We start from the raw sequence: 19,604 nt of genomic DNA, 5'->3' as shown, positions 1-19,604 counted from the left end.
GCATAATATTACGGTATGCAATACAACAGCCCAAAACAGTTTCGTTTGGAGAAACTGGCTGCCAGTTCAGAACCATGCAATTTCCAAAACCAAATCAAATGTCCGAAACAAATAGTAACGTTAACATGCTGTAAAGGAAAAAGAACGAAGGATATGCATTAACATCAAACGCGTTGCAAGTACATTAACAACGCGAAGTCAAAAACACGTGAATCCGGAAAACAAATCAAACAGTTGCTTATTCAGTCATCACACCAGCAGTGCTCCAGGCCTGTAGGGGGCGCTAAGTGGACCTGAATATTGAGCAGAGATATTTTATGAAGGAGGAGACACTGGCCACTGGCAGGCAAACCTGGGGCTCACCCCAGTTCTCAGAGATCAATACTTACTCATTCCCAACCTCCCTCTTTCTCATCTCCCATCCCCACACAGTGTCCTTGTCACGCCTGATGTCAGGCTAAGTCCGGGTCAGAACCGTTGTGTGAGGCAGTAGCATATATCTATACACACTGACTCAAGACATTCAAACTAATACCCCATACTTCATGTTGACACACAGTTCTTGTGTTAGAGGAGCTACTTTATTTCCAAGTGAAAGAGAGAAAAATAATAGTCACTATTGGCCATCTGGAATGTTCCATACAGTTTAAAGAGACAGTAAACAGGATGTATTTACACTCTTGACCCACAGGTAATGTGTTCAAATACACAAAAGCTGAAATTAGGTTCTTTCATGGCTTTTATTTTGAAATGATCCCATTTTGGAAATATAGTAGATACCCTGTTGACTTAACACAACAAAACAAAACATGGTGACATATTAAAAGCTTTAGTTGTGAAAAATTGAATGTCTCGCAGCTAGATGTGTTTAAAGATATGGCCTCAACTGTTTGTTAGATCTTAATTATCTACATAATGATCTTTTTAATGTATTCCTGTAAACAAAACAGTCTTGACAGTAAATAAAAGAACTGATTTACCAACTTACACAACCTCTGAAAACCTTAATTTAGTGTCAGTTGTGAAAATTGTAGTGCAACATAGTTTAGAAATACACACTCCTCAATGACAGGTAACAATTTGTCTTCATTATGTTTGTCTTGTAAACCTTGGAAGTGATCATCTTAACGTCTTTTGTCGGTTTAAATGTCACTTTGATTCCACAGTTACAGCATCGTGATTTAATGTCTCAGTGAGAACGTTAAAAGCTAAATATAATGAATTCTGTGAAAACTCCAAAAACACCGTCTGACATTAAACCTCAATTAACTAAACAAACGCTTTAAGTCACATTTTCCTTCCACACGCTTGTTTACCATAACTCTTATTCAGATAATGCAGACAGGCCCTATCTCACACTGTCAGATTGTTTATACTTGCCCATGAGGAGCTTGAAGCTGCAACCAGGTCAGTTGACAGTAATGTATGTGTGCAATAAAGTAGCAAGCATGGGCTGCAGATACAGGATCAAAAGGGGACGTGTTCGTAATGGTTTCTTTCTGGAATGATGAAAAATGGCTCTATATGTGTTTTTGGCCTTAGAACAATTCATGAGTATGGACTCGGCCCGCTTCTTAAATCTGCCTCTATGCAACTGTTTAATTTTCCATAATGTATAGCTGTCAAGTGTTCAGAAAGAAATAAAGATATTCTAGTGTTTGGGGGTTATATTGATACCAAAAATATTCCAATATATATACAAGCATGGAGAAGTTACTGAAAAATGAGTACGTAAAAAATATATGCATTTAGTTTAATATATATCAAGAATATAGACTCATAAAAAAACAAAAGGAAGTTTGTTGTAATATAGGAATAATAAAATTAGATTAGAAATTAGAAGGAAATCACAACAGTGCTGATATTCAGTACAACAGCACGGCGCCGAGTGCAATATTTCTTTTATACAACAGTGCTACAAGCAGTAGAAAACAGTAATAAGATTGACGATATTTTTTGTTGTTGTTCAATTAAACATTCATTTTTCATCACTGGAAGTGGACTGATAGCAAGTGTGAATCTGAGGTACCAGTTTGAAAGGCGGTTGAAAGTCCCAGTGCTGTTATACTCTATATCAGCACTAAGGGAATATCTCTTATCCAATCACATTACTTAGTTGGAACAAAAGATAAATGCACCACATTAATGGAGTATCATTGCCAGAGTGTGCTAGAGCATTGCACAGTTTCTCTATGGCTAGAAGCTTCCTTAATGAATTCTGGGTAGTTGAAAATGTGCACAGCTGTGGGCTAGGGGGCTACACCTATAAATACCTTACATGATGACGTTCTGTGGAATAAAATGTGTTCAGTAGCACACGTTGCTAATATTCACCAAGATATCTCGGTCCCTACAGTGGTTTTACTGAGAAAATAGTACAGTTGGCGACACAAGACAAAAATAAATCATCCTCATAGAGAAAAAGGATCTTTGAGATTAACAGTGGCATAGGACTGTAATAATATTTTAAGCCTCTGTGCTTGGAAACACATCACTGACCTTGTCATCTTCTCAGCTGACCTGTGAGCCTCTTGGCCCCCCGCTTGGAGAAACCAGGGCATAAGGTGATCGGAAAGTGAATAATGGTTACTCGTAACTCATACTAATCTAAAACATATTGTTCAGTCGTGTTGCTATTGTGGATCTTCACAAGAGATTAACACTTCTATTTCCTGGTGTCCTTGTAGCCCGTGAAGAGGTACTTACATTGGTTTTCAAAATGGCCATTGGTTTTCAAAGCAGTGCGCTTTGGCCAGCAAACACTGAGAAAAATATCTCTATTGCTGTAAAGTGGAAAACACATTGCCACTCCTTTTCTGAGTAATTTCCACAATGGCTTCCGCTGGTGGCTAGGTGTTTACAGATGTCAAGCAGGGAATTGGTTTCCAAGGCTTTTAGCAAAGACAAGTTGGCTGTAATGTATCTTGTTTTTACCAATATATCAACTGCTGTCCTTCAGCTGCAGTTGTAACAAAGCTTCATGTAACTGTCGATGCTGATTCCACAGCCTTTTCCCACCTCTTAAGAGCAGCACCGAGTTTTGGAACATCACATCATTAAAAGTAGTTTTCTTTCAAATACACTGATGTTTTAGTGTCAGTTTTCCGTGTAACTAGCAAAAAACAATATGGTGGATGGATTGTTTAATTCCCTGAGTTTGGAGACTACCAACCGCCCTTGGAGGAAGGCGTACAACAAATGAGGCGTACAACAAAAAGCAGGTTTCTAAAGTTTGAAACGTTTTAACTTAGTGTGGCCGAGTGGTAGAGTCAGTCGTCTCTCAATCAAAAGGTTGCCGATTTAATCCCTGACAGCTACAGTCTACTACCAGGGCCTCAGAGAGTCTGCTTTTAGTTTGGGGTCAGGGAATCGAGTAACGAGATGGTTTTCTTGTAGGGTTTGGCTGGGGCTGACCCTCTTGCAATCCTCTACTAAGGGCCCCTGCAATCGGTACTAACTGATTCCCGACATTCCCAACGGTGGTAGAGTTGGTTGTCTCTCAATCGGAAGGTTGGCGATTCAATCCCTGACTGCTACAGTCTGCATGTCGAAGCGTCCTTGGGCGAGACACCAAACCCCAAACTGCTCCTGAAGGCATAGCCATCAGTGTGCGATGTCTGAAGCGCATAAAAAGCGCTATATAAGTGCAGTCCATTTTAACTATCAAGTCTTCCAAAGCAGAAATAATCAATTGATGTGCAATTTTTTTAAACTGTTCCTGTGCTGCCATAAATGGAGACAGGAGAATTGTAAGCACAGTGCTGACTTTTTGAACTTGAGTGATTTCCCCAGCTACAACATTTCTTCTTCAATTTTGCATCTGATTAAATACATACATCAAGTGCTTCCTACTTTTTCCATTTCCATTTAGGCGTTTGGCTGGGACTTTGATCTTGAGGGGCTTATATTAGGAGGGAAGACGGGAAAGTAAGTATACATTAGTGCAAGGGAGCAGAAAGAATGGTCAGTGTAAGACTAAGATAAAAGTTTGACAGTTAAACAGGCTAATAGAAAACTAAAAGTATTTCACATTTGGTGGCAAAGGCATACCGAAATCAATTTGTAGTTTAACATGTATATACCCCAACCAAATAAGGCTGTCAAAGCTTAGTCTTTCTTTTTGTGTTACTTCACTGGACTGTGACAGTGTTAGACAGACAGGAAACATGGGGCCCTAGAAGGAAAAAGGGATGTGACATGCAGCAAACGTCATGCGTAACCATGGGCGTTGCCGTTATTCGTAATGAACTCACCAGGCTTCTGAAATTCCCAACAGCTGGTTTTCATGCATTTTAGCACAAATGTCACACCCTACTTTGATAACGCAGGTTTTAAAGCATAAATAGGAACATAGCTTCATTATACCCAAATATTCTCACGGTACCCCTGTAATGTGCAGACCCAAATATAACTAACCTGGCTTGTAGCTCATCATAAATTAATAGGTCGTCTGCAGCTTCTAAATGTCAGCTTGGAATTGAGTGATCAGCGGGGGGGTTCCACATCTCAGCAAGAGTCCTAACATAGTTTACCTTTCTGTATACTGTGCTTTATGTATATGTGTTTATGTAAGAAAGAACAGTATCAAAATGATATGTCTAAGCTTCACATTTAAGTAGAGCATGAACCGCTCTCCATCCTTTATAACACTTCAGAATAAAATGTTTGTGTGAGTGGGTGGTGTTGGCTTTACTTCATTAATATCAGGAGTAGGAGTCGGGGAGCCGTCATGTAAACAGATTTTTTATATATATTTTGAAAGATATACATTTTTGTTTGTATGTCTTTTTATAGCTGCACAATAAAGCCGACAACTAAATCAAGTGCAAATGCTGTTAAGAAAGGTGCTTGAATAATGAGAGCCAGCATTTAATAAACTAAACTAGAGTCAATTTAAACTGATAATATGTGATAATAAAATGTATGTTTAGTCACTGTCTATCGCCGAATGAGGTAACACAATGGTTGAGCCTATGGCCCACTGATGAAAGCCTTTGCATTTGCAGTATTACAGACTGGGTGTCTGTGGCGGCTTACGCGGAAAAAATCACAAGCGGCGCCAAGTTAGTGACGTGATTTCCATCACCCAGCAGTGGTTGGTCTGCCAGAGAAGGTAGGCGGAGCTAAGCGGCTGAAAGTGTTGCGAGTACAGTAATCTACTATGGCTGAACAAAAAAATCCAAATTGATTTTTAAAGCACATTTAGAAACAACAAAAGTTGACCGAAGTGCTGTACAACCAAACCTAAAAGCCATAAAAAACAACACAATAAAACACTAATAAAATAGTAAAAAGCGGAATGTAGGCCTAACTCTCATGCAGAGCCAAAAGCAAAGGAACAAAAGTAATTAAAAAAATGTATTAGGGAGGGCATCAGCAGAGATTAATTTACATCAGAGGAAATGAACAGCGCTCATTTGATATTAATGTAAAATATTAAAGAGGTTTATCATTCAGTTTGATGTGCGCATTAATAGATATTATCCTCTGTATTGATTCTGACTCATATTGACCCAGCACATAAATGGCTTAAAGAAGTAATCAGGCACCCACATGCATGAAAGCCTTTTTATGCACACACAGATTCAGTCCCACAGATTAAATTAATTATTACATCCGACATTAAAGTCCCAAATGTTTGAATTTCACTAATCAGACCACAGAGGAGCGCGCTGCTCAGTCATGGATACGACTTTTATGGCTTTTTTTTTTTCCATCTATATTGATAAAAAGTCCTCTTAAAGTTTCAGCTCCGTATCTTGATCCGCTGCAGTGACTTCACAGGACTCGAACGTCAGCCCTTTTAATGTCACTTCACTCCATTCCAGATAAGAGTTGTATGGAAATTAAAAATTGCTGAGTGTGAATAATGAGGACGATGAATTGGAACAGATAGAGAGGACAGTTCCCCGGTGGGTCATGGGAGTCTCCTGTGGTGGCTGCTGTGAAGTTTTAACAGGGCTGACATGAACAGGAAAATTGTACGTGTTTGACAGATCATTACAAGGCATTAAAGTTAAGTTGTCAAATGGATTCTTGTGGCCCTTTTGTTTTGAAAGTGCGCAGGTGCTCTTATAACATTTTAACTTAAAAGAAACAACTCTTATTTGTTCAAGCAGACTGCTGGTGATGAGTCTGTCTGAGTCATTTTGCTGAAGAAGAATCGCCTTGTGGTTCTCGCGGGCCTTACAAGTAATATAATGTCAAAACACACACATTCACACGTAATAATTTTGGCACACACACACACACAAACATGGCGACTTAGCTGCGGGTGGTTTGAGGCTTTCTAGCAGAGCGAGGGAGGCCGTCTTCACTCCATCAGCGCTGCTCCCTGGTGAGCAGAGGGGAGAGAAGGTACCAAATGTTCACAGCCTGAGTAATGGGCTCTTAAAGCTCTATTCTCTCCCTCTCAGTGTGTGCGTGCGCGTGTGTGTCGGTCTCTCCCTGTCTGCAAATTTTCATTCAGTGCAGGGGAATACTTTACATCCCAATGATAATTTAGTGACGTTGGAGCGGGAAATGCTAATAATGGTGTGATGTGAAGACGTTCCTCGTGCTTTTTTAAGAGCACTTTATTTCTTTTGATTACTCCGCTGCTAATTAATTAGCAGAAATGGAAGTGTAAAGGAAAGTTATTAGCGGGGAAATGTTCTGGAAGTGTTCCTCATTCTTCACATAATAACGTATGCGAAGGAAAGAAAAAGATTATTGCGCCTTTTTGTCCCAAGCTCATTGGGAGCTCTTATGCAGGTGAGAGCAGTTAATGAGAGGCTGGAATGAGGAGCAACGCTGTGGCACATGGCTATAACGCATACAAATGGAGATAATAATGTGGCAGCTAAATAAAATAGCAGAAAGAAAATCGGAAGCACCGCAGGCGTAGTTTGGGCCGTGGTGGCCAAGTATTTAAATATCTATTTTTATAACAGAACTAATACTTTCTTGTAATGCCATTCTCTATAAAGAGGGTTAGAGTTAGCTTAAATACAAATCACCCTATAACATATAACCCTAACCCCCCCTTACTACTGCCTTAAAGGGGGGGTATTATGCTGTTTCACATTTTAAGACATATATAACGTTACACTGTTGGATGTCCAGACAAAACGTGGGTGAAGTTTCAAATCTGTAGGTAAAAAGTATGTTGGAGTAATCCCCAGGCTTCTGTGAACGCCAGGTTTCACACAGTTTTTTCTACACGCTGCACTTTGTAGCCTCAGCAGGCTTCAGAGAGCTGGCCAATCAGAAGAAAGCTGGCTTGTAGGGGGTGGACTTTCTTAAAGAGACAGAGCTGACTGAGTTGTCTCAGACAAAGGCTGTATGAGGGTCTGCACAGAGCACCAGTGTGAGACAAATGTTTTTTTTTAACTGTAAATGATGCTAAGCTACTCCACAGGTATCACAGAGTGATATATGAAGCTTGAAATTAGCATAATACTCCACCTATTAAAACTTTTTTCAATGGAAATACAAATTTTCTTCACTACAAAACAAAAACAGCTCGGCGCAGAGAAGATTTCAGAGCAACTGGACTGGCTCCTGTCGGCCACCTAGCCCCAAGTCCCTACAAGACACCTTCAACTAATGGCCTGGATGATTTCCAATGCCCCAGCGTTCTAGGGGAAAAACATTCTGGGCCCCAAGCAACTAAGTGCTTCCCGTCTTTCCCAGACATGTCATCGGCAATCGTGCCTTTTCTTTGTTCTACTATTCTAAGCGTCCGTGGCTAGAGTATTCTATCTCACGAGACGCTGTGTTTTGTTTTTGCTGCTGCCATTTCTCTAAGGAAAGTGGGGGAGAAAGATTGATGAAGTGAAGTGCGTAGCACTGGATTAAATAATCTGAGAGGCTCACAAAGCATGGAACATCACAGGTACACTTAACTTGCAGCTGTGGGGTGGCAGCGTATCCTAGCTTATACCCCCAACCTTAAAATCAAAACTACACCCATGGGAAGCACCATGCTTTGTTAAATATGTATTAAAGCACGTGTGGTGCACAATGGAGGAGGATATGGAGTGGAAAAGGGAGATCAGTCCGTCAAAAATATGTCACATAAAGGTAATCAGATCACTAAAAATGTAACATGTCACACATAGGTTCCTCATTCAGCCTGTCTGGTGCCGCAAGACCTAGATCACAAATCCATTTAGCTTCAGCCTGCAGCAGGACTTGGTTCTGGTCTCCACCCCCGGTGGGAGGCTTGATTGACTGTGTCGCTCAGCATTTTAATTCTGTGAGAAAGTGTCGAGAAATGGTTTGCCAGAGGAGACGAAGAATCCGTCCCATTGAGGCAACTTTTTGTATTTAGTACGACCTGTTTCCAATTGGTGTATTTGATTGACGTGTGGCTTCAGGCAAAGGACCTGGTTTGGATTAACCCGCCCATGGGAGGCGCAAGGTTTCAGATATTTAAGTCAGATTTTGGGGTTCATAAACTGTTTTGCATCTTAAAAAGCAGGTAGACGAAGCCATGTCCAACACTTCTTTAAGGACAAGTGCTGTGACTTGCTGCAAGTTAAGTTGCTCTAACAAAACTTATGTCCTTACTAATCCTGTATTCTACACATACACAATCCTATCTCCTCTACTCCCTAATTAGAGTAATATAATTTCTTAATGATTCGTGTTTTATAAACACAGTTAAAGATTTATAACTTAAATTAAGTTAATTAATGTTTTCTTGGGCATGTACCAACATAAACACAACCACCCACAAGGCCTCACAGAAACATAAATTCCTCTATGGCCCTCCTGTTTTGTCCTGTACACTCTGTCGATAAAAACAAAAGACCAGACCAGGCCGGACTGATTTCCCTTGCCTCTGTTAGAACACGCACACAAATTCACACACACACACACACACACACACACACACACACACACAATGGCCCCTACTCTGGCTGGGTCGGAAACAGGGTCCAGTTGCAACAAGCAAACACCAGAAAATAGCTTTCACTTGTTGTTTCTCAGTATCTGGAGATCTGTTCTCTGGAAAGGCCTGTCTCTGGCTGTCAAAACAGAGGCACACATACACACGGTTATACTCACACATATACAGAAAGATGCACAAACACACTGGCAAAAATGACAGATGCACATTCAGGAAATGAATAACATGCAGCCAAGGAGAATAAGTAAGAGAGTGAGGTGTGAGGAAGAGGTGAGCTGCTGAGAAGTAGATAATGGGGTGTATATGCAACCGTGCCAGGGCGGGTTACAGCGTGCCAACATGCATGTGTATCTTGTATACATGGCAAATTGTGTGCGTTATTGTGTGAGAGACAGATCAGACCACTGGGCCATTTGTTGACCAGCTGTAGCAAAGTGATTGGCTTATTCTTTCTTGAATGACGGCAGCCCCAGAGGTCCAAAATGCCCAACAAGGAATCTGGCTGGCTCGCGGCTTCTCTCATTATTTCTGTTTTCCAAGTTTCCCCTCATTCCTTTTCCTCCGCTGATCTCATGGCCTGCTAAAATCATGTGACAGCTATGTGCTGTTTTGATTCTCATCCAGGGTTTTTACTTCAACAACTTTGAATCGTTAAAACACAGCATGTTCGGGTTTTTAATATTCTTAAACGTTATGCATATACCCACAGGAGCGCTCGAAAACAGAGATAAATATTTTTCAGTTTGGATCGACCGACGATTCCCAAGTGGATCAACTTCATTTTTTATGCAGTACTGCAGCAAACTTTGAAAGTAGTTTGTGTATGTAGCATAAATATACATCAATTCCAGGCTTAAACTTTGAGAGAAACACACAAATCTATTACACGCACACACACAGATGTACACTGAGTACAAACTGAAAGTCGCCTCGGGCACTGCGTGGCCTTTGTTGCCGTAAATTACCTCACTTCTTGATTAAACAAAACGTCAAAGTGTCTAAGCTCTTAAGTTGCACACACGTACGCCAACATAAACGGTCACACACACACGCAAAAGTGACACACACACATACACAAATACCCTATTACTCATTGGTTTGCTGGTTAATGATTTGACTTTGGAGGAGAAGGAATTAAATGGTTGACTAGGCAGACTTTTGCGAGGTGTTCGGCATCCACGACTTCTTCCCTCGTCTTCATCCCCCTCCTCTTCCCCATCCTGCCTTCTGCCCTCCACTTTGCATGGTAATGTCTTTGAATTGAGCTGTTCATTCAGCCAGGCACAGATAAGTGCCGAATAGGAGGGTGAACACAATAGAGAAATCCAAAGAAGAAGCAGGAAAATCGGGACGGGGGGATTGAGCTTTTGGGTGGAGACGAAGAAACGTTTTGTTCTCTCGCTCTCTCTTTCAATCTCTCTCTCTTACACCTTGACAAGGGTAAGGAAAGGAAAGTGTCACCTGGACAAAAAGAAGAAAAGTATTCCGCACATAGTCAGCCAAATCCTCGGTAGGTAGAGGTTGTTTTTATTAATATTTTATTTCCGACTATGAAATGAGCTTAAGGGTGATATCAGGTTTTAACGTTGCAGGAGGGTTTAAATGGCAAGGTGCTGCGTGGGCGGTTCTGTATAAACGCGCATATGTGCTTTCGTGTGTGCATGCAAATTGATCCATTTGTGCCTTTTTGTGCTTCAAATCCTGAGCCAGGACCACAGGCATTTTGGAGACAGAGTAGCAGAGGACAAACATGCAACAGAGAGCACAGGATGTGAAGAAGGATTTAAAGGATTTGACGGTAAACGAGAGAAGAGAGAGGAGTTTTAGCGGGGAAGTCTGAGAAATGTAGAAAGAACTCCACAGGGTGGTGCTAGTCCCAGTGATCAGAGGTTTATTTCAGTTTTTAAGACATTTTGAACCAGTTTTTCTACTTTCAGACTCTTTTTGTTGGCATTTATTTTGAAAGTATGCTACCTTCCCTCAACTAATAGATGTTACACTTCCTAAATCAAGTAGCAACTACTCCTCAAAGTGGGGATACACACTTGCAGCTCTGAAGATGTGGTTTGACCAGTTGTTGGTCTATGAGAGGAATTTTAAGTGTGTTTTCCTACATCTGAGAAGAGTTACTTTTTGATCTTGTAGAGATCTATCTCCTCCAAGCACCTTCAAGTCTGAGGCCACGATTCTCCTCCAATCAGCTCCAAGTCTGGGGCCATGTTTCTCCTCCAAGCACCTCCAAGTCTGGGGCCATGTTTCTCCTCCAAGCACCTCCAAGTCTGAGGCCACGATTCTCCTCCAAGCACCCCCAAGTCTGAGGCCACGATTCTCCTCCAAGCACCTCCAAGTCTGAGGCCACGATTCTCCATCAAGCACTTTCAAGTCTGAGGCCATGATTCTCCTCCGAGCACCTCCAAGTCTGAGGCCATGCTTCTCCTCCAAGCAGCTCCAAGTCTGAGGTCATGGTTCTCCTCCAAGCACCTCCAAGTCTGAGATCATGATTCTCCTCAGAGCACCTCCAAGTCTGAGGCCATGATTCTCCGTCAAACACTTTCAAGTCTGAGGCCATGATTCTCCGTCAAGCACTTTCAAGTCTGAGGCCATGATTCTCCTCCAAGCCCCTCCAAGTCTGGGGCCATGATTCTCCTCCAAGCAGCTCCAAGTCTGAGGCCATGATTCTCCTCCAAGCCCCTCCAAGTCTGGGGCCATGATTCTCCTCCAAGCATCTCCAAGTCTGTGGCCAAGATTCTCCTCAAAACACTTCTCTGCCAAAAAACAATGGATTGCCCCCTCAGGGTAAGGAGTGAGTAACTGCCTCAAGTGAAGGAGCATCTTGAGGTCTTATGCATGGAAATGGATCTTGGGATTGACAGACTGGTTGGTGCAGCGTCAGCAGCAACACAGGCCTTTTCCTGAACCTTCGTGCTTAGGAGGAGCTGATCCGGAAGGCAAAGCTTTTGATATACCAGTCTAACTACGTGCCAAACCTCACCTATGGTCATGAGCTTGGGTATTGATCAAAGAAGATCAAGCTCGTTGATACAAGCAGCAGGAATGAGTTTCCTCTACAGGGTGGCTGGTCTCTGCTTAAGAGATAGGGTAAGGAGCTTAGTCATCCTAAAAGAGTAGATTATCCCTTGCATGGTAATGGGCCAGTTAAATTGGCATCTGATTAGCATGGCTCCTGGGCACCTACCTTTGGAGGTTTTCTGGGCCAACTGGGAGGACACCCCGGGGTAGACCCAGAGCTTGCTGGAGGGATTATTGAGCTCATCTGGCCTGGGAACACTTTGGATCATCCAGGAGGAGCTGGAAAAACATTGCTGGGGAGAGGGAAGTCTGGACTAACTTGCTTAGAGAGCCAACTGCTAAGCAAATCCAACCACACCATTCAAAACGTATTCAAACTGCAGTCAGAGACACTTCAAAAGTCCCCATTAGTTTATCATGCATGGAAAAGTCGAGATTACTACAAAATCCTTTGGAACCACTCAGAAAATACAGAGTGAGAACATGACAAATGGTATCCTTTCAACGAGTATAACTTGACCAGAAGGAACCCTGCATTCATCAGACATTTATTTTCTATTGCTGGTGACAAACTGTAGATGTGTGAGCGAGTTACAGCCCTCAAAAACAGCACAGCTACCCTTGAGCAAGTCTCTTAACCCACATCTTCAGGACCCGTGCACCTGCAGAGAGTAGAAACCGCAGTTAAAGCACACTGAAGGGCTCCCCGATGAGTCATGTGGAGCTGTGTGAATTTGAAGCAGGCTGCTAATAAAAAAAGCGTGAGTGTGTTTGTGTGCTCTGTTAACCTTTGCTGGATAAATAAAGATTACAAATGAAAGTGAGGGAGAGGCACAGGGGAGATAGAAGCACAGTTCACATCATGTCCACTCCCTCGCTACAGTGGAAGTTCAGTCGCTCTCAGCTTACTGTGAACTCTTGACCATCTCCTCCTTTGCAGATAGCATATCTTCTTGAGCCGGGTCACAGAGGAGTCAGCTCAAAGCAGACCGTCTGAGCAGAGCTTTTTCCTCCCCGCGCTCATCCACTGCCCTGCCCACTTCACGTCTTATCTAGAATAACACATGGCGGACGAGTGGCAAGCTCTCGTCTTGTTACCTGCTAGGCTATTAATGATGGCGGTTAAAGGCGATTGTTCTGTGCAAGGAAAGCTCAGGGAACAGGAAGGGGGTGTTTGTGTTGTTTGCTTCAGAGGGGAGCACTCAAGTGAAAACAGTTCAGGGACTGTGTGGATGTGGATTAGTGGATGGATGGTTAGAGATTCTTATTCATAATGTGCCAGGTCAAGTGAAGGAGGAGATACTGAGCAGAGGAGATGAGAAGGAAGGAGCTGAGAGAAGCTGTCATGTTAAGGTGTGCATTTTCTGGTAAACTTGTGATGGCCTTGTGATGCGACACATATGAGTTTTCTCAGTTTTGTGTGTACAGAAATACACAGTACATTCATCTACCTCTCTCTTATCATCTGTCTCATCTCTTTACCTAATAGGTTGTTCTTTTCCATTAGTTTCCATTTCCGTCAGTGTATGTCAAGTTCCCCAGCCTCCTAGGCCTTGCCAGGCCTGAGTTTTGGGGATTTTTATAATTAAAGCACTGTTACAATGGGGTGGCTCCTTTCAAAACACAGAATGTACTGAATTAAATCCTCATAAAGCAACTTTTCTTGGTTGGAACAGGGGAAATATGAGTCTGTCTTTACCTTCATTGGCGTAAAATTAAGCTAAAAAATGCTTCTACTTTCAAAAGATACCACCAGATACTTAAGCTAGCTAGCTACCCAAAGAGATAAAAGCCAAAACCCTGAAACTGTTGTTCAGAGAGCCAGATACAATTGGGAAAAGCACTGGAGTAGAGAATGCTAACTTTCGCAGCTCCAACAAACTTACAGTACTTGCCCTGCCTCAGGTCGATGAAGCAGCAAGTAGATAGCAACTCGCACCAGAATATCTTGACTCAAGTATGGGCCCAATTCCATAAACCTCACAGTTTCTTATGGCCACTTATCTATGATCACTGATCTGTAAAGAGCCGGCTTGCTTACACCAACCCAGTCTTTTCGACCCAAGTGCTCATGAAGGAGAGGACACGCTTACAGTTTAATCAGATCAGAGGAAGGACATATGTTGTTGTTGTAACAAGATGTTGTTGTTGCTCTCTTTGCCTGTCTCTATCCTGCATCTCCTTCTATCCCATTTTCGGCCCATCCAGTCGAGGCAGACGGCTGTTCAACATGAGTCTGGTTCTGCTCGAGGTTTCTGCCTGTTAAAAGGAAGTTTTTCCTTGCCAATGTCCCGAATATTGCTAAGTGCTACTTATGGTGGTTCATGTTGGGCCTCTCTTTAAATAACATAACAAAGAGTCGGTCTAGACCTGCTGTTTTAGTAAAGTGTCTCGAGATAACTCTGGTTATGATTTGGCGCTATACAAATAAAATTTGATTTGATTTGAAGTAGCAGGAAGTGCACCTTTTTCACTAGGCCTTAAAGTGATCTGTTTGGATCTTTTAGGTTGATCAAGTTGGCACAGTAGCTAACCAGTATTTGAATATTTTTTTGTCAAGTGCATAAAACTCTGACATTCTGACTTAATGTACGGCCTTGTGGAGAGTCCCACCAGTGTGGCGGGCTGCCGGCCTCCATCAAAGCATACGTGCCACAGGGCCAAACAAATTTTCTAAGGAAACCCTGAAACGTATCACATTAATTAAGTCATATTTTCCAACAAGAATGAAACCCATGGATTTAAGCTGTACCTCTACTAAAAGCTTTGACAGTGGCCATTGTAAACGATGTTCTTTCAGCGTACCAGTGCCACTGAATTTCTACAGAATGAGCAAATTACTGAATATAATCTGGTTTCCTAAAATTCCTACCACTTTAATGTCGCTGGTGCATTTCCGCAGATATAGAGGGAATAGTCTTTAAATCTGCATGTGAGGAAAAAGCAGTTCTTACACAAAACCAAAGTCTCAGACACTTTTTTGCTTGTGTAAACTGTAGTTAAGTAAATATATTGCCAGACATTGGACCGTTTTGCTGAGACATTCTGTGTTCTTACTGGCTTTGTACATATTTGTTTTGTTTGTAGACAATGGAAGTATGATGTTTTCTAGAGGCTGAGATTTCAGAGACTGCTCTGAGTAAATGTGTCGAACACAGTGCTAATATGACAAGGGACTGTAAACCTCATCACAAGCCCCAGTGAATCTCTGGGGACCCTGAAATCAGCTTAAGTAGGAAACGATGTGAACAGGGAGCGTCTGGCATGTACTCTGAGTTTAATACAATATGCAGCTTCCTGTTCCAATCCCCTGCAGTCGTCCTGTCTTATGGCGGGCGCATTAGATATGTAGACTCATAATTATTTTGTATGTTTTGCGACTCTGCACCTTCTGGGCAGGATGTGGTGAGTGGAACAAATACACATGCTTCTGGTCCCGAAGCTGCTTGTTTGACTGCAGGCTTGCGGCTTTGATGTATTTAATTTAAATGTGTGTGTGTGTGTGTGTGTGTGTGTGTGTGTGTGTGTGTGTTCACAGGCCTTCTCTGGGAACTCCAACTCGGAGAGCTCGGTCCGCCATGAGCTGCAGCAGGGAATCGTGGCTCGCTTCCTGAGGCTCGTCCCGCTGGACTGGAGCGAGGAAGGGCGGATCGGTCTGCGCATAGAGGTGTACGGCTGCTCATACTGTGAGTAGAGACGCGCACACACACAAAAACACACACACTATATAATCATTAGCACACCTTCTGCGCTTCTATTGTACTATGTTTTTACATAGCATATAACGCGCACACACACGGTGTCACACCCATAACATAACACCTTCATACATCAGAGGATGCCCAAGCTAGCTATCAGCTACCCTCAGATGTATGTAGAGTTGTAGCTCATATGCACTCTTTAATATAAGTTTATTTATTGCAATATTACAGTTTTTGGTCATATCGTGCAGGCCTAATATGAATCAAACCTAAAGCCAGTGTGAAAACCTTACCCAGACACATACAGTCGCACACACACTCGCACACCGTCTCTCTCTTTCTTACAAATGTATCATCCAGGGAACTGACTCTCCCGCAGCCTCTTTGCTCTCATCCTATTAAAGGCTGCCAAATTGATTTTGATAACAATTTTCAATTAAGCCTCTGCATAAATTACCGCTCTAAGTGACACACATACACACTTTCATTCCGGAGATGCACTTTGTGCGGGGTATGTCTGAGTGTGCGAGTACAAGGGCACGTATTGCATTCCAGTCAGTCTTCACCTCTTTGATTATATTCCCCTTGTTCATTTCCCTCCCCATGTTAAAAGAAAAACAAGTCAGTAATGATAAGGATGACAACACGCAGGGACGCACGAAGCAGACGTGCAGACGCACAGAGCAATAAAACACAGAGAACCAGCCCCGCTCTAAGTTTAAACCCATCACCTGTCCCCTCCGACGAAAACACGAGCGCTCTCACAAACAACTTCAGCTAAATAATTCACCTCTAATACATGTGGCTGCCTTTGTGCTTCAATAAAGAGAGCTTGTTTCTGTTGCTATTTTCTGACTGGAATGGCACCATGCCCTTTATTCTCTAACAGTGTCACATCAATATGACGTTCACTTAAAGGCATGTTTTATATTTAGCTACTTAAACTTTAAATGGTCTCATGCAGGTTCGTAATAACTATTTTATGCTTTGCTTTTCCATAAGACTGGCCTCTTTCAGAAACACTGAGGCAGGTGCATGGTACTCATCAGGGTTGGAAGGGTTAACTAATAAAGTATCACAATTTTAAAGTTAACGTAACTGATTACTTTCAGTTACTTTTGGTTTACTTAAATACTAAATCAACAAATAAAGACACAAGAAAATAAATGTCATTACTTTTGTAATGCTCGAATGCCCATTTAAATTATTAACGGTAATTATGCGCATTTAAAAGTACTTTAAGTATGCTATTAACACAAACTTCAAGCCATAAACTTATTGTGTTTTTACTCACACCAGCCCGGCCGCGGCCATCACCAGAGTCACAAACTATTTTTCAGGATCATTGGTAAAAGAAGACGACAGGTTAGCTAAGCTAGCGTTAGCGGTCGGTCTTACCTGTAAATGTTTTTTTAAATTAGATGTCAAGTCCTTGTATAATGACGGCATTTTCACAGCAGGAATGCATAACTTGCACTGTACAGCGATGTTGCTACCATCTTCTCCTTTGAAGACAAAATGATGGCGAAATGTCCCCGCAGTGAAAGCATCACAAGTGTCATAACGTGTGCGCGCAGGTGCGTGGTGTTATCAGAGACGGTCAGACGGGCGGTTTAGATAGAGACGGCAGATGTTACAGAGCATCTTTGGTATTATATCGTCTTGACTTTAAAATTGTAATCCTGCAAGTAATCCCCACTTTTATTAAATGTATCTGTAATCTAATTAGCTCCTTTTTTCTGTAACTGTAAAAGAATACAGTTGCCTTTTTTTTGTATCCTAATTACGTAGCGCCGTTACTTTGTGTTCTGTTACTCCACAAGCCTGGTAATCATAACAGGGCCCGCAAAGACATTGCATAATTGATGAGCAGAGATATACTTTAACAAAGACAGTGTAACCAATTATAATAAAGCAAGACTTGACAAGATATACTTCTGAACTGTAGAGTAAGAAATGTAGAAAGGTGAATAGCCTGTACAACAGTGAAGCTGGCTGCCAAGCACAAGCAGAAATGTCAGTTTGGATACCTGCAGAGTATTTTAAAAAGATTGTTGCTAGTTGAATATAGAATACAGAAAAAGTTGTCCGTCAATAGCTTGATAAATGAAAAGACTATACACTACACTGCCCACACTTTAAATTTGATGTTGATTTGATTTATTTCCTCTGAAGCAGCCTCTACACCGACTTGTCTTTAGTCTTCAAACACAGCGCCAGACATTAATATGCTATTGCGAATGTTGCTGCTATGGCTCTGTTCGAATTCAATATCTGCTGCCTGTAATTGCCGTCTGAATCCATTGGAGGTTTGTGCATTAAAAATGTCATCTCTTGAGGTGTGAATTTCTTTGCTGTCGTAGCGTTTTAAACATGATGCAGATTGTCGCTTTAAGTTGTACTGGAGCCAATTACCTGACGAAGAACAAAACAAGGTTAAACTAAGTTTTTCAAAGGGGCCTGTTGTTTGCACGATGCATAAATCAAAAGTTATCTTCACCTAACCCTATACATAATAAAGAGACACATACAACAGAGAATGTGCACTCTTAAATCCCTGAACATTAACAACAGTAAAATGTGCAGGAAAAGATAATTAGTTTCACTTTTTCTCTTCAACAACAGCTACCTCTGACATGACCTTAGCTTAGCGGAGCTGCTCTTTGGCCACAAGGAGAAAACTTTGATTATGTTTGACTCCCAGAAGTAATTAGGTTTCAGCTGCGTGAGATAAATCACGATGGAATAGATCAAGTGCTCTTCCTAGCTTTCATTTCTAAGATTAAAATTAGACACTTTTATGTGAATACCTTTCTGGCCTTGGTGTCCTGTCATCCAACAGACAGACGGATGGACCATACTGAAATAAACAATACTACTGAGAGAACTTGTTTATTTCTAGGTCAAAACCATAGACTATAAATAATGTACATAGCCACTGTGATGTCAACCATTGTTTTCTCAACTTCATAACTGAGGCCTTGAGTTCGACATTGGGGCACTGCCGTGTTGGTTTTCTGGAGCCAGATGTAGCCATAGTTGAACGAGTAATGCTAAGTTACTGAAACAAAAGAGTCTGTGCCCATTAGCAGGGGCATGAGTTAGCTAACACTTGTGTTTCCTACAGAGAAGATCCTTTTTGTGGTGGTGGCTGACCGGAGTAGTTTGTTTATCAGACTAAAGAAGCAAGGAGAGCTTGTGGAGCGGTGAGAGAGCAGCAGGTGAACGACACGTCGTAAAAATCAATGACAAAATTAGTCGCCAGCAAATGTAACTGTCGATAATAGTTTGTTACGTCATCGTGCGTGTTTTTCATGCTGTGTGCGGACATAACATCGTTTTCCAGAGCTGAGTTTGCTGAGGGTTGAGCCATCTGACATCCTTACTGTCTCTGCTGAGAGCTGCACATGCAAAACAGCGACAGGTAAACAAAACATGGCAAAATGGCGGGGTCCATTTGTGTCCTAAAACTTGTCCGGGAGCATTCACCCTCAACGCTGCAAAGGAAAGGATCGCCTGCAAGGCTTGTAAAGCGGACCTTGCTTATCACGGGAGCACGTCGGTAATGCGCAAGCATTTGAAGAGAAGGCACGATGGACCTGTGGTTGATGCAGACTCCCCAAGATAAGATAATTAGCTTCTCAGCTAGCTAACGTTAGCCAACTATAGACGTATTGGCTTTTAACATTAATATAAAACTGTAGTGTCATAGAAAGAACCTGACGCATCTCTCTTTTCAACATCAACAGTGACATTCAACTTAATAATGCGAAGTTAGAGCCACGCTGTGTGATTTCTCTCTTTTACATTATTAGTCCCTCACCTTCGAACCTTTTCCCTTGAACACACACTCCTTTTCATCTTTTTCTTCCTCTTCCTCTTTTGTATCAGAAGTAGCTAATTCAGCCGCAAAGCTGATTAAAAGACATTTTTTTGAATGAAGAACTCGTTTTTATTATTGTTAGTTACCTGGAGCA

General features: G+C 41.9%; 1 protein-coding gene across 1 annotated transcript in view; it reads left to right on the top strand.

Moving 5' to 3' along the window:
- cntnap2a (contactin associated protein 2a) overlaps window positions 1-19,604 on the top strand; it is a 397,107-nt gene that overhangs the window by 186,901 nt on the left and 190,602 nt on the right. The window contains exon 4 of the mRNA XM_069666987.1: window positions 15,465-15,612. Coding sequence (XP_069523088.1) covers window positions 15,465-15,612 — 148 coding nt within the window. The remainder of the gene's footprint in view (window positions 1-15,464; window positions 15,613-19,604) is intronic.

This window comes from Semicossyphus pulcher, unplaced genomic scaffold (assembly GCF_022749685.1).
Source record: "Semicossyphus pulcher isolate SPU_LCO1_2020_fin unplaced genomic scaffold, fSemPul1.0.p SCAF_18, whole genome shotgun sequence".
Lineage (NCBI taxonomy): Eukaryota > Metazoa > Chordata > Actinopteri > Labriformes > Labridae > Semicossyphus > Semicossyphus pulcher.
The sequence above is the reverse complement of the archived record's forward strand: the minus strand, read 5'-3'. Positions and strand labels throughout refer to the sequence as shown.